The sequence below is a fragment of the Hemiscyllium ocellatum genome, chromosome 20 (assembly GCF_020745735.1).
Source record: "Hemiscyllium ocellatum isolate sHemOce1 chromosome 20, sHemOce1.pat.X.cur, whole genome shotgun sequence".
NCBI classification, from domain to species: Eukaryota; Metazoa; Chordata; class Chondrichthyes; order Orectolobiformes; family Hemiscylliidae; genus Hemiscyllium; species Hemiscyllium ocellatum.
In genome coordinates this window covers 57,008,631-57,031,709 of record NC_083420.1, presented here as the reverse complement: position 1 = coordinate 57,031,709, position 23,079 = coordinate 57,008,631, and the positions used below count along the sequence as shown (strand labels likewise).

Here is a 23,079-nt window from a genome sequence, read left to right as displayed (position 1 = left end):
TGCCAGAGGAAACATCACAGAAGCACTTCACAGGAGGCTCCCAAGCACTGAGGATGTCACCTGGACAGGGGACGAAACGTTTGCAACAAAAACTCCCAGATCAGCGAACAGAACCACAACAACGAGCACCTGAGCTGCAAATCTTCTCACAAACTTTGAACACCTACGGGCGAGAGATGCTAAGACAAGCCAGGAAATGGGAACCGTGTGCCAACCGCCTAAGCACCACATACGAACAACTCCAGTTCCTGCATGAATGCCGAAAGAATCGAATCCTTCCACCATGTGTCAGTTACAGACCACCAGTCAACATTCCACAAGCCAGGGACACAGCCAGACAGAACGGACTCAGGATGATCCAGGTAATGATTACCGACGCGCACAACAGACTCCACAAATACAGACAAGAAATTTCGCGCCAAAAATCGTTAATTTCAAAAACCGCCAATCAGGAATGGACCCGGACCATAGAACAGGCTGTCACCATAGTACAGAACAGGACCACACACCGCCAAAAAAACGGCACTAAAAGAAAAAATGGCCAAACTAACACACAACGAAAAGGACACCACAACACACACCTGGGTTAAAAACCTCTCCCACAGACAGCTCACAGACACGGAAAGAACAATACTGGCCAAGGGACTCAACTACAACCACAGGGACGCCAAGACAGCAGACTTCCTAGCAGCACTAGAATGCACACTCAGGAACAATGGATTGACAGAAGAGACACAACAAACAGTGAGACAAAGTATCGTACCTCTGATGACAAGGAAAAGACAAACACACAACCTCAACACCAAGGAGAACGAAGCACTAAAATCACTAAGAAACAATAAGAACATAATCATACTACCAGCAGACAAAGGCAGTATGATGGTCATACTGGACAAAGCAGAGTACACTCAAAAGGCACAACAACTACTTGCAGATACCAACACCTACCAAAAGAGGGAGTTTGACCCCACTCCACAGCTCACCAATAGGATAAACAACACACTGAGAAACCTACAAAAAAACGGACAGATAACCAGGTCTGACCTACAAAGAATGAAACCGGAAAGCAACAACACCCCCAGATTCTATGGACTACCTAAAGTACACAAACCAGACATCCCACTCAGACCCATAGTATCACTACCAGGGACACCATCACACAAACTGGCTAAAGAGCTACAGCAGAAACTGAAACACCTGATCAGCGAATCCAGACACTCTATACAGTCAACACAAGAATTCTTGGACATCATCAGAAATATATACATAGACAAGGAAGAAACCATGGTCTCATTCAATGTAACGGCACTGTTCACCTCTATCGACAAAACCCTAGCCAGAGAAGGCACGGTGGCACAGTGGTTAGCACTGCTGCCTCACAGCGCCAGGGACCTGGGTTCAATTCCCGCCTCAGTAAAAAATGAGGTCTGCAGATGCTGGAGATCACAGCTGCAAATGTGTTGCTGGTCAAAGCACAGCAGGTTAGGCAGCATCTCAGGAATAGAGAATTCGACGTTTCGAGCATAAGCCCTTCATCAGGAATAAGAGAGAGAGAGAGCCAAGCCGGCTGAGATAAAAGGTAGGGAGGAGGGACTAGGGGGAGGGGCGATGGAGGTGGGATAGGTGGAAGGAGGTCAAGGTGAGGGTGATAGGCCGGAGTGGGGTGGGGGCGGAGAGGTCAGGAAGAGGATTGCAGGTTAGGAGGGCGGTGCTGAGTTGAGGGAACCGACTGAGACAAGGTGGGGGGAGGGGAAATGAGGAAGCTGGAGAAATCTGAATTCATACCTTGTGGTTGGAGGGTTCCCAGGCGGAAGATGAGGCGCTCCTCCTCCAGCCGTCGTGTAGTTGTGTTCTGCCGGTGGAGGAGTCCAAGGACCTGCATGTCCTCGGTGGAGTGGGAGGGGGAGTTAAAGTGTTGAGCCACGGGGTGATTGGGTTGGTTGGTTCGGGCGGCCCAGAGGTGTTCTCTGAAGCGTTCCGCAAGTAAGCGGCCTGTCTCACCAATATAGAGGAGGCCACATCGGGTGCAGCGGATGCAATAGATGATGTGTGTGGAGGTACAGGTGAACTTGTGGCGGATATGGAAGGATCCCTTGGGGCCTTGGAGGGAAGTGAGTGTGGAGGTGTGGGCGCAAGTTTTACATTTCCTGCGGTTGCAGGGGAAGGTGCCGGGGGTGGAGTTACATTTCCTGCGGTTGCAGGGGAAGGTGCCGGGGGTGGAGTTACATTTCCTGCGGTTGCAGGGGAAGGTGCCGGGGGTGGAGTTACATTTCCTGCGGTTGCAGGGGAAGGTGCCGGGACCCAGAAACAGATGGCCTCCTTCTTCAAGGACCGCAGATTCCCCCCAGAAATACCCTTCCACTGACACCCTCCTTCGACTGACTGAACTGGTCCTCACCCTGAATAACTTCTCTTTTCAATCCTCCCACTTCCTCCAAACTAAAGGAGTTGCCATGGGCACCCGCATGGGCCCCAGCTATGCCTGCCTCTTCGTAGGATATGTGGAACAGTCCATCTTCCGCAACTACACTGGCACCACCCCCCACCTTTTCCTCCGCTACATCGATGACTGTATCGGCGCTGCCTCGTGCTCCCACGAGGAGGTTGAACAGTTCATCAACTTTACTAACACCTTCCATCCCGACCTGAAATTCACCTGGACTGTCTCAGACTCCTCCCTCCCCTTCCTAGACCTTTCCATTTCTATCTCGGGCGACCGACTCAACACAGACATCTATTATAAACCGACTGACTCCCACAGCTACCTGGACTACACCTCCTCCCACCCTGCCCCCTGTAAAAACGCCATCCCATATTCCCAATTCCTTCGTCTCCGCCGCATCTGCTCCCAGGAGGACCAATTCCAACACCGCACAACCCAGATGGCCTCCTTCTTCAAGGACCGCAGATTCCCCCCAGACGTGATCGACGATGCCCTCCACCGCATCTCCTCCACTTCCCGCTCCTCCGCCCTTGAGCCCCGCTCCTCCAACCGCCACCAAGACAGAACCCCACTGGTTCTCACCTACCACCCCACCAACCTGCGCATACAACGTATTATCCGCCGCCATTTCCGCCACCTCCAAACGGACCCCACCACCAAGGATATATTTCCCTCCCCTCCCCTATCAGCGTTCCGCAAGGACCACTCCCTTCGTGACTCCCTTGTCAGATCCACACCCCCCACCAACCCAACCTCCACCCCCGGCACCTTCCCCTGCAACCGCAGGAAATGTAAAACTTGCGCCCACACCTCCACACTCACTTCCCTCCAAGGCCCCAAGGGATCCTTCCATATCCGCCACAAGTTCACCTGTACCTCCACACACATCATCTATTGCATCCGCTGCACCCGATGTGGCCTCCTCTATATTGGTGAGACAGGCCGCTTACTTGCGGAACGCTTCAGAGAACACCTCTGGGCCGCCCGAACCAACCAACCCAATCACCCCGTGGCTCAACACTTTAACTCCCCCTCCCACTCCACCGAGGACATGCAGGTCCTTGGACTCCTCCACCGGCAGAACACAACTACACGACGGCTGGAGGAGGAGCGCCTCATCTTCCGCCTGGGAACCCTCCAACCACAAGGTATGAATTCAGATTTCTCCAGCTTCCTCATTTCCCCTCCCCCCACCTTGTCTCAGTCGGTTCCCTCAACTCAGCACCGCCCTCCTAACCTGCAATCCTCTTCCTGACCTCTCCGCCCCCACCCCACTCCGGCCTATCACCCTCACCTTGACCTCCTTCCACCTATCCCACCTCCATCGCCCCTCCCCCTAGTCCCTCCTCCCTACCTTTTATCTCAGCCGGCTTGGCTCTCTCTCTCTCTTATTCCTGATGAAGGGCTTATGCTCGAAACGTCGAATTCTCTATTCCTGAGATGCTGCCTAACCTGCTGTGCTTTGACCAGCAACACATTTGCAGCTCAATTCCCGCCTCAGGCGACTGACTGTGTGGAGTTTGCACGTTCTCCCCGTGTCTGCGTGGGTTTCCTCCGGGTGCTCCGGTTCCCTCCCACAGTCCAAAGATGTGCAGGTCAGGTGAATTGGCCATGCCAAATTGCCCGTAGTGTTAGGTAAGGGGTATATGTAGGGGAATGGGTGGGTTGCGCTTTGCGGGTCTGTGTGGACTTGTTGGGCCGAAACAATATCCAACCTGCTGGACATACAGAACAGACAACAGGACGTTGAATCTATTAACAAAGACGGCAGACTTAAACTACTGGACTTGTGCCTCACAACACACTTTACATTCAACAACCAGATATATGAACAAATCAACGGAACACCCATGGGTTCACCGATCTCTGGACTCATAGCAGAAACAGTAATGCAAAGGTTAGAACAAACAGTCTTAACGCAAATACAACCCAAACTCTGGGTCAGATATGTGGACGACACCTTTGTAATCATTAAAAACACAGAAATAGAGAACACACACCGGATCATCAACGCCACACTCACAGGAATCCGATTCACTAGAGAGGTAAAAAAGGACAACCAACTCCCATTCCTAGACGTGATGGTACAGAGAACACCGAACGGAGATTTCACCACAAAGGTATACAGGAAAGCCACACACACAGACCAAGTCCTGAACTATAAAAGCAACCACCCTAACACACACAAACGAGGTTGCATCAAGACACTGTTCAAAAGGACCACAACACACTGCAGTACACCAGGACTGCAAAAAGAGGGAGAAAAACACCTATACAATGTATTCGCCAAAAACGGATACCCGTGCAATTTCATCAACAGATGCCTAAGGGAAAGACAACGGAACGAGGACATGCCACAACCCAAAGGACTAGCCACATTACCATACATCAGGAACATTTCCGAACCGACAGCCAGACTCCTGCGACCACTAGGACTCATAACAGCACACAAAGCAACAGCCACGCTCAGACAACAACTCACCAGGACAAAGGACCCGATACTCAGCATGAGCAAAACCAACGTAGTGTATAAAATCCCACGCAAGGACTGCACAAAACACTACATAGGACAAACAGGAAGACAGCTAACAACCTGCATCCATGAACACCAACTAGCCACGAAACGACACGACCAGCTATCCTTAGTAGCTACACACGCAGATGACAAACAACATGAATTCGACTGGGACAACACCACTATTATAGGGCAAACCAAACAGAGAACAGCCAGGGAATTCCTAGAGGCATGGCACTCATCCACAGATACTATCAACAGACACATCGACCTAGACCCAATATACCGACCACTGCAGCAGACAGCAACTGACAACCGGAAGCGGCAGAGACAAGCCACTATAAATGCCGGAGGAATCAGCACAGAAGCGCTTCACAGGAGGCTCCCAAGCACTGAGGATGTCACCTAGCCAGGGGACGAAATGTCTGCAACAAAAACTCCCAGCTCGGCGAACAGAACCACAACAAATAAGAAGGATATTATTACACTGGAGAGGGTTCAAAAGAGATTTACCAGGATGTTGCTGGGAATGGAGGGTTTGAGTTTTCAGGAGAGGCTGGATAGGCTGGGCCTTTCTTTTACTGGAGCATAGGAGGTTTATAAAATCAGGAGGGATATAGATCAGGTGAATGGCAGGTGTTTTTTCTCTAGGGTGGGGGATTTCAAGACTGGGGGCCGTATTTTTAAGGTGAGAGCAGAAAGATTTAAACAAGACATGAGAGGCAAAGCTTTTTACACACAATGTGTGGAATAAACTTCCAGAGAAAGTGGTGAATATGGGTGCAGTTACAACGTTTAAAAGACATTTGGATAAGTTCATGAATAAGAAATGCTTGGAGAGATAAGGGCCTAGCAGAGGCAGGTGGGACTAGTTTAATTTGGGATTATGGTTGGCATGGACTGGTTGGAACCGAAGGACCTGTTTCTGTGCTGTATGACTATAGGACTATGACTCTAACCTTTCAAAGTATGTTACTGGCACCATTTGTGCCGTTACAGGTTGATGTAGATCAAATTCCCGAAGAGGTAGTACTGTACTGGTAATGTCTCTACACTACTAATCCAGGTGACTAGGCTAATGGCCTGATGTCTCCTCTACGTTGGGGAGACCGGACACCTTCTAGCAGAGTGCTTCAGAGAACAGCTCCGGGTCACCCACTCCGATCAACCCCACCACCCTGTTGCTGAACATTTCCATTCCCCCCCCCCCCCCCCCACTCTGCCTAGGACATGCAGGTCCTGGGCCTTCTTCACCGCCGCTCCCTCATCACCCGACACCTCTAGGAAGAACACCTCATCTTCAGCCTCAGGACCCTTCAACCCCAGGGCATCAATGTGGGCTTCACCAGTTTCCTCATTTCCCCTCCCCCCCACCTTACCCCAGTTCCAACCTGCCAGCTCTGCACTGTCCTCATGACCTGGCCTACCCATCAATCTTCCTTCCCACCTCTCCGCTCCACCCTCCTCTCTGACCTATCACCTTTACCCCCACCTCCATCCATTTATTGCCCTCTCGGCAATCTTCTCCCCAGCCCCGCCCCCCTCCCATTTATCCCTCCACCCCTAAGGTTCCCAGCCTCATTCCTGATGAAGGGCTTTTGCCCACAACTTCGATTTTCCTGCTCCTTGGATGCTGCCTGACCTGCTGTGCTTTCCCAGCACCACTCTAATCTAGATTCCAATCTCCAGCAACTGCAGTAACCACTTCTGCTAATGCCCTGGTGACACAGGTTCAAACCCCACCACGGCATCTGGTGGAATGTGAATTTGATTAATAAATGCCCAGTTGAGAACTAGTCTCAGTGTTGGTGACCATCAAATCAGTGCTGATTGTCGTTAAAACCCATCTGGTTCACTACTGTCCTTCAGGGGAGGAAATCTGCCATCCTTACCTGGTCTGGCCCATGTCTGACTCCAGGCTCACAGCGACATGGTTAAGTCTCAACTAGCCTCTGAAATGACTGAGCAAGCCCTTAATAACAACACCCATCTGACATTTAAGAGAGATTTGTAATAATAAGTTCATAATGTACAAACCTTGATGACAGCAACATCTAGACATCAAGTGAATTTTGCCTTCAATAGTGTGACCAATGTATAAATTATTTTTACCAGTCTATTTGGGCATGTTATTCTACGCCTGCAAGGCAGGTGGGACTTAACCCAGATCTTCTGGCCAGAGATACAGGCACTGCCACTGCACTAGCCCTGCTGCCTCATAGCACCAGGGTCCCAGGTTCGATTCCAACCTCGGGCGACTGTCTGTGTGGAGTTTGCACGTTCTCCCTGTGTCTGCGTGGGTTTCCTCCGGGTGCTCCGGTTTCCTCCCACAGTCCAAAACAAATGTGCAGGTCAGGGTGAATTGGCCATGCTAAATTGTCCTGACTGTTAGGTGCATTAGTCAGAGGGAAATGGGTCTGGGTGGGTTACTCTTCAGCGGGTCAGTGTGGACTGGTTGGGCCGAAGGGCCTGTTTCCACACTGTAGGGAATCTAATCTAATCTTACTGTGTGAGAGATAATATTGAAATGATTTTCCAATGATTGTTAATTAACTTGTGACTTGTTTATATTTTCCAAACTTTACCCAATGAGAACATAGTTTGAAATAGAGTACACTCTGTTAGTTTGGCAAATATTATAAGTTTCTTGTGGAGGAGTAACACATCATAGAATCCCTATAGCCTGGAAACAGGCCATTTGGACTATAATAAACCTCAGAACAGCATCCCAATCAGGCCCACACCCTACCCTTAAACCTATATCTCATGTGGCTAACCCACACAGTCTGCAGACTGTGGGTAGTTTAGTATGACCAATCCACCTAACCCACACATCTTTGGACCGTGGGAGGAAACCGGAGCACCAGGAGGAAACCCACACAGACGTGTAGACTCCACACTGACAGTCGCCTGAGGGTGGAATCGAACCCAGATTCCCAGTGCTGTGAGGCAACAGTGCGAACCACTGAGCCACCAACCTCCCATTATGATTTTCAAGCTGATAAGATTGATGATGGTGAAAGCGGTTTGTTCATGCTTGCCGAATTACCTGTTTCCAGGCTGTAGGGATTCTATGATGTGTTACTTTTCCACAAGATGGTGTGTGTTGAAACTTATAATATTTGCCAGACATTTTCAAAATAATCTAATGTTAAAAAAATACTGTGGGCAACAGAATTTCGCAGTTATGTTAAAACAAAAACAGTTTTGCCATGATTCTGAATTTGTACTTTCTTAAGGCTGGGCCTTTGTTTTAAAGCCACTGAATTAATAAAGTTTAATTGTTGATTTGTATTTTTTCCAAATCTGCTTCCAGGAAGAGGTGGAACTTCAGGGGATAGACGGTGTCATGTACAAAGGTCGGCTCGACCCCAAACTTCCAACAATACACCAGATGCAAGATGAGGAGCCCTTAGGTAAAAGCTTATTTTCCTCTGCTTCCTACAATATGATAGCTGTCTGCTGAGTGATGCCATCAGTAATGTTTTTGAATTCATTATACTCCGTGTACGGTATGTGAACGAGCCAATTCGAACTCATGAAGTTGCACGTCCCCAATTGGTGAATTTTTTTTATTCCTTTGTGGGACATGGGCTTTGCTGGCTGGTCCAGCATTTATTGCCCCGTCCCTAGTTGCCCCTTGAGAAGGTGGTGGCGAGCTGCCTTCTTGAACCGCTACAGTCTACCTGCTGTAGTTTGACCCAAAACGCCATTAGGAAGAGAATTCCAGGACTTTGACTCAGCGACAATGAATTAACAGCGATATATTTCCAAATCAGGATGGTGAGTGGCTTGGAGGTGAACTGACAGATGGTGATATTCCCATGTATCTGCTGCCCTTGCCCTTCTAGATAGAAGTGGTTGTGGGTTTGGAAGGTGTTGTCCAAGGATCCTTGGTGAATTTCTGCAGTGCATCTTGTAGGTGATACACACCGTTGCTACTGAGTGACAGTGGTGGAGGGAGTGGATGTGGTGCCAATCAAGCGGCCTGCTTTATCCTGGATGGTGTCAAGCTTCTTAAGTGGAGCTTCATCTATCCAGGCAAGTGGGGAGCATTCTGTCTCACTCCTGACTTATTCCTTGTGGATGGTGGACCAGCTTTGGGGAGTCAGGAAGTGTGTTGCTTGGTACAGTATTCCTAGCCTTTGACCTGCTGTTGTAGCTGCTGTGTATATGTGTCTGATCCAGTTCATTTTCTGGTCAGTGGTGACTCACAGAATGATGACAGTGGGGATTCAGTGATGGTAACACCAGGCATGGTAATATGATTTGTCAAGTGGAGTCCATGCGTAATGGAAAAGGTCTCTCTTCTTTGAGAGGAGAACCCGGTGTTGGACTGGGGTGGACAAAATTAAAAATCACACAACACCAGGTTATAGTCCAACAGGTTTATTTGGAAGCACTAGCTTTCGAAGCAACGCTCTTTCATCAGATAGCTAGTGGGGCAGGATCGTAACACACAGATTTTTAAGGACAAGACCATAGTGTCACACAACTGATGCTATATATTGAACAAGTCCAGATTGCTGTTAAGTCTTCATCTTTTAGAATGAGTTGCAGGTTTTGGTTCATTAATATGCAAATCAAAGAACTTATTTTAAGTCACATTCCTGAGATAACTTAAGGTTTTATAATAAAAAGAAATATCTCAGCTCAGACAATGCATTAAAGAGTCTGTCTGTATCGCAATCTTGAGTCTGACTGGTTCTGTTTCCAAAGTAGGAATTTATAACAAGTTACATGTGTTGACTGCCTCCAGATTGTGTGCGTTTGGAACAAAATAGAACGTATCTGCAAATGCAAATTCACCCCATAGACTTATATGTGTGTGTGCGTGTGAGGGGGAGAGAGAGAGTGAGCGTGTATGTGTGTGTGCGTGTGAGGGGGAGAGAGAGAGTGAGCGTGTATGTGTGTGTGCGTGTGAGGGGGAGAGAGAGAGTGAGCGTGTATGTGTGTGTGCGTGTGAGGGGGAGAGAGGGAGTGAGCGTGTATGTGTGTGTGTGTGTGTGCGCGTGTGTGTGTGTGTGAGGGGGAGAGAGAGAGTGAACGTGTATGTGTGTGTGCGTGTGAGGGGGAGAGAGAGTGTGAGCGTGTATGTGTGTGTGTGTGCGTGTGAGGGGGAGAGAGAGAGTGAGCGTGTATGTGTGTGTGCGTGTGAGGGGGAGAGAGAGAGTGAGCGTGTATGTGTGTGTGCCTGTGAGGGGGAGAGAGAGAGTGAGTGTGTGTGTGTGTGTGTGTGTGTGTGTGTGTGTGTGTGTGTGTGTGTGTGTGTGTGTGTGTGTGTAAGAGTGTAACGTGTAGTGGGGTCACATGGTCCCAGAGGCCATTCTCATGGGTACTGAATTTGGCTATCCCTCACGTGTACACACACACACACACACACACACACACACACACACACACACACACACACACACACACACACACACACACACACACACACCTATATCTTATAGTAGTTATGGTATTCTGACCCACAGTCAATATCAGTGATCATAATGTACTTGGTCAGTTTCAGTTTGAGTGTAGAATATATATCTGCATTATAATCTGCTGTGGGATACCAAGTGTACAGTTTATGATGTTGGGGCCACGAGTGTGGAGTTTAATGTTTGTGAAATTGCCAACTATCTATCAGCGCTTCTTCATTTATCTACAGAGAAGAAAATAAGTGGAACAAAGCAACACACACCTCGAGCAGAGTCCTTCCCAGTTACTCCAAGATGTGTTTACTGCAATCAAAGCTGTAAGTTTCTCACTGTACAAAGTGCTCTTTAGTTTGGTTGTAATGTTGGCCACTGCTTCACATAACCATGTGTGGAACTTTTTGATCTTGTACATTACATGTTTCACATGACCTCCTTAGCTTAGGATTTTAAAGGCTCAGTAATTATTTGAAAGGAATTTACAGGGCGTTTTTTTTTTATTATCATGTGGCTTTTTGACATAATTTGAAGCAAAACTATTTCTCAAATTATCCAATCCAGTCCAAAGGGGAATGTTGTTGGGCTTCTAATCCTAAATACCAGGCTAACGCACTGGGCGACATGGTGGCTCAGTGGTTAGCACTGCTGCCTCACAGTGCCAGGGACCCGAGTTTGATTCCAGCTTCGGGCGACTGTCTGTGTGGAGTTTGCACATTCTTCCTGTGTCTGCGTGGGTTTCCACCGGGTGCTCCAGTTTCCTTCCACAGTCCAAGGGTGTGCTGGTTAGGTGGACTAAGCATGGGACATTACCCCGGATGTACAGGCTAGCAGGGTAGCCATGGGAAATGTAGTGTTACAGAGATCGAGTAGGGGGTTGGGATACTCTATGGAGGATTGGTGTTGGACTTGATGGGCTAAATGGCCTGATTCCACATTGTAGGGATCTATAGAATCACAGAGTTATTGAATCTGACATATGGGTTGAAATCCCACCACAACAGCTGATGGAATTTAAGTTAAATAAAATCGAACTGGAATTGAAACTTGTCTCCATGATAGTGGCCATGCAACAGCTATTGTTCTGTTTCGTTAATGTCCAATGGCTCAGTGGTTAGCACTGCTGCCTCACAGCGCCAGGGTCCCAGGTTCGATTTCAGCCTTGGGTGACTGTCTGTGTGGAGCTTACACCTGCTCCCTGTGTTTGAGCAAAAATCTGGCAAAAGGAAAATAATGTGGGGGAAACATGAAATTATCCAATTTGGCAGCAATAGTTTAAAATAAATATATTCGGTTCTGCTATAACGTGCATTTCTTCAACGCGAATTGGCTTTAATGCTGTTGAAATTTTTAGATCATTATTTGTCGAATGCGAACTTTCCTATTTGTAGAATATAGTGTATTCTCTATAAGACGATTCTAGCTCCAATAGTTTAAATGGCTATTGCATGATTTTCTTATAATGCAAGATTGCACGAATACAGAACTATCGTGTTATATCGGAACCGACTGTATTGTCTAAGTGTTGAGAGATTGCAGAGCTCTGAGATGCAGAGGGATCTGGGTGTCCTAGTGCATGAATCACAAAAGGCAGATACAGAAAGTAATTAGGAGAGCTAATAGGATGTTATCCTTTATTGTGAGGGGAATTAAATATGCAAGTGGGGAGATAATGCTACAGGCCATTGATGAGACTCCATCTAAACTGTGCAGGCCAGGTTGCCCACTTATAGGAAGGGTTTTATTATTATTAAACTATTGTGTCCAGCTTTGCTCACCTTACTGAAGGAAGGATGTAATTGTGTTGGAAAGAGTTAAGAGAAGGTTTATCAGACTAATAGCTGGAATGGGCAAGTTGTCTTAAAGGGTGCATCATCCACACCCCCTTTCTGGTTGGGGATGGATGCAAATGTGTCAGCCTTGTCTGTTGCAATGTGGGGCTTTCCCTTTATTGAGAATGAAGCAGCTGTGGAGCACCCTTCTCCTGTGAATTGTTTAGCTTTCCAGCTCTGTTCATGTCTGTAGACCGGCAGAGCTTCAGTCTGGTCAGTTGGTGATGGGATCACTTGGCTCTGTCTGATGCAGGGTGCTTCTGCTATTTTGGGATGCAGGTAGTCTGATTTGGAGCCTCCACCTGATTGGCACCTCATTTTTGGGGTGTGCTTAGTGCTACTCCTGGCATGCCCTCCTGCACTCTCCATTTGACCAGGTTTGATCCCCTGAGCTGACGGTAATGGGAGAGTGGGGAGTCAGGCCAGGAGGTTACAGATTCCAGTTGAAGACAATCCTGCTATTGCTGAGGGCCCACAGTGAGTGGTCTTGTGTTGCTGAATCTGTGCAATGTCTGTTCCATTTCCCACGGTGATAGCACCACATGGTGAAGGTTTCCTCCATAAGAAAACAGGGCGTTGTTTCCACAATGACTGTGCAATGATCTCTCCTATTATCATTGATAGATGTATCTGTGCCAGGCAGATGGGTGACGATGAGGTCAAGTGTGTTTCTCCCTCTTATTGGTTCCTTCAGCATCTCCTGCAGACCCAGCCTGACAACTGTGTCCTTTAGGACCCTGTAACGGTTGTACCAAGTCTGTCTTGGTGATCAACTTTGAGGCCACCACCCCCCTCCTCTCCCCGACCCAGAGTACATTCTGAACCCTGGCCACCCTCAGTGTTACCCTGGCCACCCTCAGTGCTTCTCCCAGTGATGTTCAGCGTTGAGAAGTTCTCCTTCATCAGGTAAGACCGATAATAATCTGCAGGAGGTCTCCTTGCCCAGAGAGCTGTAGTATGACAGATGGAAAGAGGCTGTGAGCTGGGTTTCAGAGTAAATGTTGAAGACATTGAGGACAACTGCGTCACAACCTCGCCTCCATCTGCGAGGAACCTAGGGCTGTGGCTGGTGGTCGCTGTTGGACGGAGTGAGTTATAACTCTGTGACTGTTCCAGATCATTGCTTGACCAGCCGTGGGGAACAGCTCTCCCCATTTCGGCACAGGCCCCGGATGTTACAAAGGAGGACCAGCCTTGCAGGGGGTCAGTGAGGCTTGAGTTGCTTTTGGGTCCTAGATTGATATCAGGTGGTCCACCCAGTTTCGTCCCGACTTGGTAGCGATTTTGATACAGCCGTATGCCCCTCAAGGCCACGTCAGAAGCCAAAAAAGAGCCAACCACCTTGCTGTGGGTTTGGAGTCACGGGCAGGTGAGACAGGGTAGCAATGGCAGATTTCCCTCTGTAGTATTAGTGAACCAGATTGTGTGTGTATGTGTTTTCAAACAAGATTATTTATAAAATTTCACCATCTGTCATGGTGGGTTTCAAACCCACATGCCCGGAATATTAGGGCTCTGAATTACTAGTCCAGTGACAATTCTTATCTGTGCCCCCCTCCTCCAATTCAGTCTCAGTTTGAAATGGGAGGTGATACTGCACGTTTTATATAAGTCAGACTGTATATATCTCAGTCTCATAAAAGTATCAGTCCACGTAGAATCTTAGAGTCATAGAGATATACAGCATGGACATGTACAACCCGTCGATCCAACCCGTCCTTACCGACCAGATATCCCAACCCAGTCTAGTCCTACCTGCCAGCACCCGGCCCATATCCCTCCAAACCCTTCCTATTCATATACCCATCCAAATGCCTCTTAAATGTTGGAATTGTACCAGCCTCCACCCCATCCTCTGGCAGCTCATTCCATACACGTACCACCCTCTGTGTGAAAAATAGTTGCACCTTAGATCTCTTTTATATCTTTCCTCTCTCACCCTAAACCTACGCCCCTCTAGTTCTGGACTCCCCGACCTCAGGGAAAAGACTTCTTGATTTTTGCAAACAAAACTTACTCAGACAAAAATGTAAAGATTACTGACAAAATACAAGTGTTAAACTCTTTACGAATATTCTTCTTGAGAAAGAACACACACACACACACACACACACACACACACACACACACACACACACACACACACACACACACACGTCAACATTTGCCGTAAAATGTGAAGCATCATGGTGGCGCAGTGGTTGGCACTGCTGCCTCACAGCACCAGGGACCCGGGTTCGATTCCAGCCTTGGGCGACTGGCTGTGTGGAGTTTGCACATTTGCCCCATGTCTGCGTGGGTTTCCTTCAAAGAAGTGTAGGTTAGGTGAATTGGCCATGCTAAATAGCCCATTGTGTTCCAGGATGTGATGGTTAGGCATATTAATCAGGGGAAATGTAGAGCAATAGTGTAAGGTAAAGGGTCTGGGTGAATTACTCTTCAGAGGGTCGTTGTTGGGCCAAATGGCCTGTTTCCACACTGTAGGGAGTCTATGATTCAAAGTGACAGTTAAATTTAGAAAAGAAAAGTGTTAATCACAGATTATCTGGAGGCTATTCTGTAGCTAAGGTCACTTTGCACACAAGCTATTGGCATTGGGATTTCTCCTGGATCAGGAATGGCTGGCTGAAACTTTTCTATCAGGAGACAGTGTCATCAGCTTGCCAGTTCTCCACTTGGAGTGAGGAAGTTTCCCAGGGAGATGACAATATTCAAACTTGGTATTTTCAGAGAAAAGGGAGCAGGAGTTGGTTGGAGGGAGGAGAGGGGTCGGGTTGTGTGCAGTTGGTATGCAAAGTCGGTTGCTGTGGGCAAGTTATTTCTCTGAACGGCTGTGTCTAAGTCCATTAGCCTTTATTTCCCACCAGCTGCCTGGGTCATGTGAGCTCTCTCTGAAAGTAGGGTGGGGATGGGTCAGGGTGGGCTACTCTTTGGAGGGTTGGTGTGGACTTGTTGGGCCAAGTTACCGATTTCCATGCTGTAGGGATCCTATGTTTCTGAAAGTGACTCCACCCAGGAAACTAATTAGCACCAAATGTTTGGTTTTGCCATGTGTTTTTATGTTAAGATGTCAAATCAATTATACAATAACTTGGATCACAATTGTCATGACAATTTGTGCAATATTTTAAAGTATTTTTTTGAAATCAGTTAATGCCTGCCATATTAGAGTCCAAGGGAATGTTCGCTGCATTGAGTACAGGAGTTGGGAGGTCATGTTGTGGCTGTACAGGGCATTGGTTAGGCCACTGCTGGAATATTGCATGCAATTCTGGTCTCCCTCTTATAGGAAGGATGCGAGCGATGTTGAAAAGGTTCAGATAAGATTTACAAAGATGTTGCCAAGCTTGGAGGGTTTGAGCTACTGGGAAAGGCTGGGGCTGTTTTCCCTGGAACGTCAGAGGATGACTTTATAGCCATTTAAAACACCATGAGGGGCACGGATAGGGTAAATAGACTTTTCCCTGGGGTGAAGGAGCCCAGAACAAGAGGGCACAGATTTAGGGTGGGAGGGGAAAGATTTAAAAGTGACCTAAGGGGCAACTTTCTCACACAGAGGGTGGTGCACGTATGGAATGAGCTGCCAGAGGAAGTGGTGGAGGCTGGTACAATTATAACATTTAAAAGACATCTGGGTGGGTCTATGAATAGGAAGGGTTTGGTGGGATATGGGCCAAGTCCTGGCAGGTGGGACTAGATTGGGTTAGGATATCTGGTCGGCAAGGACAGGTTGGGCCGAAGGGTCTGTTTCCATGCTGTACATCTCCATGACTGTTAAGAAGAATTTCTCAGCTGAGTATATGTTATTGAGACCTGGATAATAAATGGATCTGTTTTCTGTTTCTCAGGTATGCCTCCTCGTCCTGCTGATATCTGTTCTGCACAGCATAGGCCTATGCCTCAAGAAGCTTCGAATGTGTGCCAATGTCTGGGTGTGTCTTTTTTCCAAACGATAGTGAATAATGCTTTGAATGGGAGGTGGCTAAGCAGTGAGTGCTGGGAGATAAGCCTTCAGCACAGGCTTCTATCCTGCCAATTCATGGGCATCTCCTGGATAGACTTTGGAGGTCACACCATGAATTGTGTTTGAGTTCAGTGGACCTGTAATCAGGTTCTGATTCTGGGATTTGAGGGACGCAGGTATGAGCCTCTCAAGGTCAGCAACACAGCCAGCACCAAACCTCTTGGGGCTCCGCCTGCTCCAATTTCCCGCATCCTGTGTGCTGTCACTAAACTGGGCAGAAGCAGGGCTAGCCCAGTGTTTCCAGACTTTGCAATCTCCCTGTACATTCCTTGCCTTGGGGTAATCTCTCTGAGTCAGTAGGTTGGAAAGTCAGGCCCTCCCCAAGCTCGGGTGAAAAATCCGTTCTGGTGAAAGTATTTACCGATTAATATATTAAGTCAACTTGGGTGCTTTTTGTTTGTTAAATTCACTCATGAACTGTGACCATCAGGGCTGGACCAGCATGCCTTGCTCGTCCCTAGTTGCCCTTGAGAAGGTGTTAGCCTCCTCAAACCGCTGCAGTCCTTATATTGTGGAGACCATTAGGGAAGGACCTCCAGGATTTTGATCCAACGACAGTGAAGGAACGGCGATATATTTCCAAGTCTGGATGGTGAGTGGCTGAGAGGGGAACTTGCAGCTGTTGGCGCTCCTTTGTATCTGCTAGCCTTGCCCTTCTCGATGGATGTAGGTTTGGAAGGTGCAGTGTATCATGTAGGCAGTCCACACTGCCTGCTACATGGGGGCAGAGGGCGTGAATGTCGGAGGTGGTGCATGGAGTGCCTCTGATTGGCTGGCGGTTTGAAACTGGGATGGGGCACCACCTCCTGGTGTCCTCACCCTGGAGAAAGGTTCACCATGGAGTTGTCACTGGCACACGATTCCACCTGTTCCAACGACCTTTCAGAGGAGTTATGTTTAATATTACAGTGTAACTGTGGGGACAATTCTGATTTGGATTTTCTTTTTCAGCTTCAATATGTCCTCAGCAGCCAGGGCAAGATTCAGGAAGAAATGGTAATTATAACCTAGTGCTTAGCTTTGCACAGAGTTTCTCCTTAAACAGAAATTTGGAAATACAGAACATGGGCAAGAGAATAATCGTGACATCGGTTTTATGACTGTGCTTTCCAGGCTCCTCCTGAAGTGACCCTGATTTAAGCTTGGCCAGTGACACCCCTGTTTTAAGGCTATCCCTGTACAGGTGAGGTCTGCCACTGGCAGGTACTGAGACCAGTAGATCCTGTTTCTTAAATAAGAGTTCCCCAAATTAGCACTGTGGCGTGAGCTATCAAAGTTCCACATCTTGGTAAATTCTGACTTCTGCTCAGACCCCAGACCTTGGAAATTAAAATGTAGCATGTTAAATAGATTTTGAAAGTTCTCCTCCTTCCCTTCAAGTCCGTTCTTGACCTCTCTGTCCCTGAAATATCCCCCAACCCTGCAAGCTTCCTCGATGTTCACACTCGTCGTATTTTTGTTACATGAGAATCCTACTTTGATTGGCTCCTCTGTTGGTGGCTGTGTGTTTAGTTACCTGGGCCCTAAGGTCTGCCCTTCTTTAACACTCTCCTCAGAAACGACCTCGTTTACCATCATTTGGGCACTTGCCCTAAAATCACCATTATGTGGTTTAGTGTCAACTTTTACCTTCAAACCCTCCTCTGAGGTGCTATGAGAAAATTGATTAGCTGCAATACTCAGGTGGCACGGTGGCTCAGTGGTTAGCACTGCTGCCTCACAGCGCCAGGGACCTGGGTTCGGTTCCACCCTCAGTCGACTGTCTTTGTAGAGTTTGCACATACTCCCCGTGTCTGTGTGGGTTTCCTCCTGCAGTCACAGAGATGTGCAGTTTAAGGGTTGGCCATGGGGAAATTTGGAGTTAAGGGGATGGGATGTAGGTCTGGATGGAATGCCCTTCAGAGGGTCAGTAAGGACTGAATGCTGCCACACTGTAGGGATTCTGTAAGTCTCCTTATAAATGCAAGTTTTTACTTAAAAGGAATTGTACTACAGTTGCTGACAAGATGTATTTATGCAGTACACTCCACATATATCGTATGTAATCTGAGTGTAAACATTTATACAATTCTAACATTAGTTAATGTTTTCAGCCCCGGCAGATTCTGCATGTCCGAAGCCTCCAGACCAGGATGCTTCAAACCGATGCCCAGGTTGTTCTCATTTAATGGAAAAGAATGTTTAATTTAATCAATAATGTACTCAGAGCTGATTAATAGACATGAGGGTGTTATTTAACTCCAGTCAAGTGTGATGTTAAAGCACTGTACTGTGACCTTACCCAGAATAAGCCTTCATTTAGTTTATACTATGCTGTTTTAACCATGTGCAAGTTTTAAACAGTTCCCTAATCCAGTTAATGGCGGCTGCTTTGCTCTATTTTATTATAAATCTATACGTAAGCAGAAAGCCAGTTCTTTGCAAAGTAAATAAGTTCAAACTTGATATCTTTTTAAAAAAATAAACAGCCATTTAGAGAAACGGGGGGGATTAGGATTTTAAACAAACACAGAGTGCTGGAGAAAGGTCTGGCAGCAAATGGAGAGAAAAAGCTGGAAGGAAGGATGTGGAGGCTTTGGGGAGAGGGCAGAAGAGGTTTCACTAGGATGCTGCATGGATTGGAGAGTATGGACTATCAGGAGAGGCTCAAAAAACTCAGTTTGTTTTCTCTAGAGCAGCAGAGGCTGAGGAGACCCTTGGTGGAAATCTATAAAATGATGAGATACATAGATAGTGTTGACAGTCAAAATCTTTTTTTCCCAGAGTTGCAATGACTAGAACTAGAGAGCATGCATTTAAAATGAGAGGGGGAAAGTTCAAAGTAGATGTGGGGGGGGCAAGTTTTTTACACAGAGAGCGGTAGGAGTATCCCTGGAGCATCGGAGGCTGAGGGTTACCATATCGAGGTTTATACAATCATGAGGTGAAGAGACAAGGTTTTTTTCCCTGGGGTGGGGAGAGGCCAAAATTGGAGGGCATAGCTTTAAAGTGAGAGAGGAAGGATTTAAAAGGGACCTAAGGGGCAACATTTTCACACAGAGGGTGGTACGTGTATGGAATGAGCTGCCAGAGGAAGTGGTGGAGGCTGGTACAATTGCAACATATAGAAGGCATGTGGAAGGGTAAATGAATAGGAAGGGTTTAGAGGGATATGTGTCAAATGCTGGCAAATGGGACTAGATTGATTTAGGATATCTGGTCGGCATAGACGAGTTGGACTGAAGGGTCTGTTTCAGTGCTGTCCATCTCTATGACTCTATGGACTATGCTGCCAGAGGTGGGGTTGGAGGCATGTACGATAGGAGTGTTTAAGTGACTTTTAGATAAACACTTGAATAAACAAGGGATGGAGGGGTATGGACCAAGGGCAGGCAGAGGGGGTTAGCTTTATTTGGCATCATGCTCGGCACAACATTGTGGGCCGAAGGGCCTGTTCCTGTGCTGTACTGCTGTATGTTCTAAGTAGGTGCTGCTAGGCCTGATGCATTTCTCCAGCATCTCCGTGTTTGTTTCAGAATTCCAGCAATATGCAGTATTTTAAGTTTGTAAGTATTTTCGGATCGACCTGTTCAGAGGTGGTATTACACACCTCTGATGAAGATGTTAAGATGATTTCAGTTGAAAGAATAAAAGATTGAGACGTTTTGAGCATATTTTGACCTGAGTGACCATGTGACGCAGCCGCTATTGATTCAGTCACCTTTTGGACACCTCACCTGATTTTCATTTCCATACTTTCAGTCAATAATAGGCATTGGAGGCAGTAACACCCATTGACATTTCACTGTGTTAGGGAGTGTTCTTCACTGAGACATGAGCCACCCAATGGTAATATAAAATTACACCATTTTATTTAATAAGCATTTGAGAAGTTGGTAACATCATTACAGAGATAGTGTTGTAGAGCTTTTACAGTGTGGAAGAGGCCTTTCGGCCCATTGATTCCATGCCAGTTGTTATGCCATCTGTCCATCTATTCTATTCTCATTTCCCACCTTGGCCCATATTCTTGTCAGCACATTTCGAGTGCTCATTTAATTAGTTCTTAAATGTCTTTTGGGTTCCTTCCTCTACCATGGCTTTTAGACAATGGGGTCCAGATGTCTCTGGGTGGGGGAAAGGTCCTCAAGACCCTTCCATACCTCCAGCTCCTTAACTTGAATGGTTATCGATCTCTCTATCAGGGGGAAAGATTTCTGTCTATCTATCCTGTGTCTGCTCCTCAGAACTATGGACACCCCAACCAGCTCTCTCCCTCTCTGTCTGTCTCTCTCTTTCCCTCCCTCTCGCTCTCCACCTCCTCTACTTGAAGGAAAACAGACCCTCCCTATCTAGTCTCTCTACATGTCACTCCTGGTGAATTTCCTCTGCACCCATTCCAGTGCGAACACATTCTTCCTAAAGTGTGCTGATCAGAACTTCACACAGTACTCTAGCTGGGGCCTGACTAATGTTATATACAGCTCTGTCATCACCTCCTTGCTGTTGGATTTGGAAACTGTGCACATATGTCTGAGCTGGTAGCTTCCTCAGAGTAAACTGAGACCATGTCAGTTGATTTATTCCAGCATTTTGCCTTCCGTGATGTAGACATGACATAAAAGGCTTGGTTTCAACCTGTATGAGGCCAAATTCAGTTTAGGTGTCAGAGTTGGTACTTTCCTCAGGAAACAGTGAATCTCTGGAGCACAGCACTGTCCCAGCGCAGGAATGGGGGAACACACAGCACTGTCCCAGTGCGGGAAGGGGGGAAGACACAGCACTGTCCCAGTGCAGGAAGGGGGGAACACGCTGTACTGTCCCAGTGCAGGAAGGGGGAGACACGCAGCACTGTCCCAGTGCAGGAAGGTGGGAAGACACAGCACTGTCCCAGTGCAGGAAGGGGGGTAACACGCTGCACTGTCCCAGTGCAGGAAGGGGGCTACACGCTGCACTGTCCCAGTGCAGGAAGGTGGGACACACAGCACTGTCCCAGTGCAGGAATGGGGGAACACACAGCACTGTCTCAGTGCAGGAAGGAGGGAACACGCTGCACTGTCCCAGTGCAGGAAGGTGGGAAGACAGAGCACTGTCCCAGTTCAGGAAGGGGGGGAACACGCTGCACTGTCCCAGTGCAGGAAGGGGGTAACACACAGCACTGTACCAGTGCGAGAAGGGGGGAACACACAGCACTGTCCCAGTGCGGGAAGCGGGGGAAGACACAGCACTGTCCCAGTGCAGGAAGGGGGTACACACAGCACTGTCCCAGCGCAGGAAGGGGGAACATACAGCACTGTCCCAGTGCAGGAATGGGGGAACACACAGCACTGTCTCAGTGCAGGAAGGTGGGAAGACGCAGCACTGTCCCAGTGCAGGAAGGAGGGAACACGCTGCACTGTCCCAGTGCGGGAAGGGGGAAACACGCAGCACTGTCCCAGTGCAGGAAGGTGGGAAGACACAGCACTGTCCCAGTGCAGGAAGGTGGGAAGACACAGCACTGTCCCAGTGCAGGAAGGTGGGAAGACGCAGCACTGTCCCAGTGCAGGAAGGGGGGTACATGCTGCACTGTCCCAGTGCAGGAAGGGGGGGGAACACACAGCACTGTCCCAGTGCGGGAAGGGGGGGAAGACACAGCACTGTCCCAGTGCAGGAAGGGGGGAAGACACAACACTGTCCCAGTGCAGGAAGGTGGGAAGACACAGCACTGTCCCAGTGCAGGAAGGGGGGTACACGCTGCACTGTGCCAGTGCAGGAAGGGGGGAACACGCTGCACTGTCCCAGTGCAGGAAGGGGGGAAACACGCAGCACTGTCCCAGTGCAGGAAGGGGGAACTCGCAGCACTGTCCCTGTGCGGGAAGTGGGGAACACACAGCACTGTCCCAGTGCAGGTAGGGGAGAACACGCTACACTGTCCCAGTGTAGGAAGGGGGGAACGCGCAGCACTGTCCCAGTGTGGGAAGGGGGGAACACACTGCACTGTCCCAGTGCAGGAAGGGGGTACACACAGCACTGTCCCAGCGCAGGAAGGGGGAACATACAGCACTGTCCCAGTGCAGGAATGGGGGAACACACAGCACTGTCTCAGTGCAGGAAGGAGGGAACACGCTGCACTGTCCCAGTGCGGGAAGGGGGAAACACGCAGCACTGTCCCAGTGCAGGAAGGTGGGAAGACACAGCACTGTCCCAGTGCAGGAAGGTGGGAAGACGCAGCACTGTCCCAGTGCAGGAAGGGGGGTACACGCTGCACTGTCCCAGTGCAGGAAGGTGGGACACACAGCACTGTCCCAGTGCAGGAAGTGGGGAACACGCTGCACTGTCCCAGTGCAGGACGGGGGGAACACACAGCAATGTCTCAGTGCAGGAAGGGGGAACACGCTGCACTGTCCCAGTGCAGGAAGGGGGGAACACGCTGCACTGTCCCAGTGCAGGAAGGGGGGAACACACAGCACTGTCCAAGTGCAGGAAGGGGGGAACACAGCACTGTCCCAGTGCGGGAAGGGGGAACACACAGCACTGTCCCAGTGTGGAAAAAGGGGGAACACACTGCACTGTCCCAGTGCGGGAAGGGGGAACACAGCACTGTCCCAGTGCAGGAAGGGGGGAACACGCTGCACTGTCCCAGTGCAGGAAAGGGGAACACAGCACTGTCCCAGTGCAGGAAGGGGGGAACACGCTGCACTGTCCCAGTGCAGGAAGGGGGGGAACACACAGCACTGTACCAGTGCGAGAAGGGGGGAACACACAGCACTGTCCCAGTGCGGGAAGGGGGGAAGACACAGCACTGTCCCAGTGCAGGAAGGGGGGAAGACACAGCACTGTCCCAGTGCAGGAAGGGTGGAACACACAGCACTGTCCCAGTGCAG

The 23,079-nt window shown here is 48.6% G+C and overlaps 1 protein-coding gene across 1 annotated transcript in view; it reads left to right on the top strand.

Annotated features, from left to right (window-relative positions):
• LOC132825294 (uncharacterized protein C16orf96-like) overlaps positions 1–23,079 on the top strand; it is a 112,227-nt gene that overhangs the window by 82,574 nt on the left and 6,574 nt on the right. Inside the window, exons 15-19 of the mRNA XM_060840397.1 lie at positions 8,275–8,374; positions 10,618–10,704; positions 16,062–16,145; positions 17,189–17,233; positions 18,331–18,390. Of these exons, the coding sequence (XP_060696380.1) occupies positions 8,275–8,374; positions 10,618–10,704; positions 16,062–16,145; positions 17,189–17,233; positions 18,331–18,390 (376 nt within the window). The remainder of the gene's footprint in view (positions 1–8,274; positions 8,375–10,617; positions 10,705–16,061; positions 16,146–17,188; positions 17,234–18,330; positions 18,391–23,079) is intronic.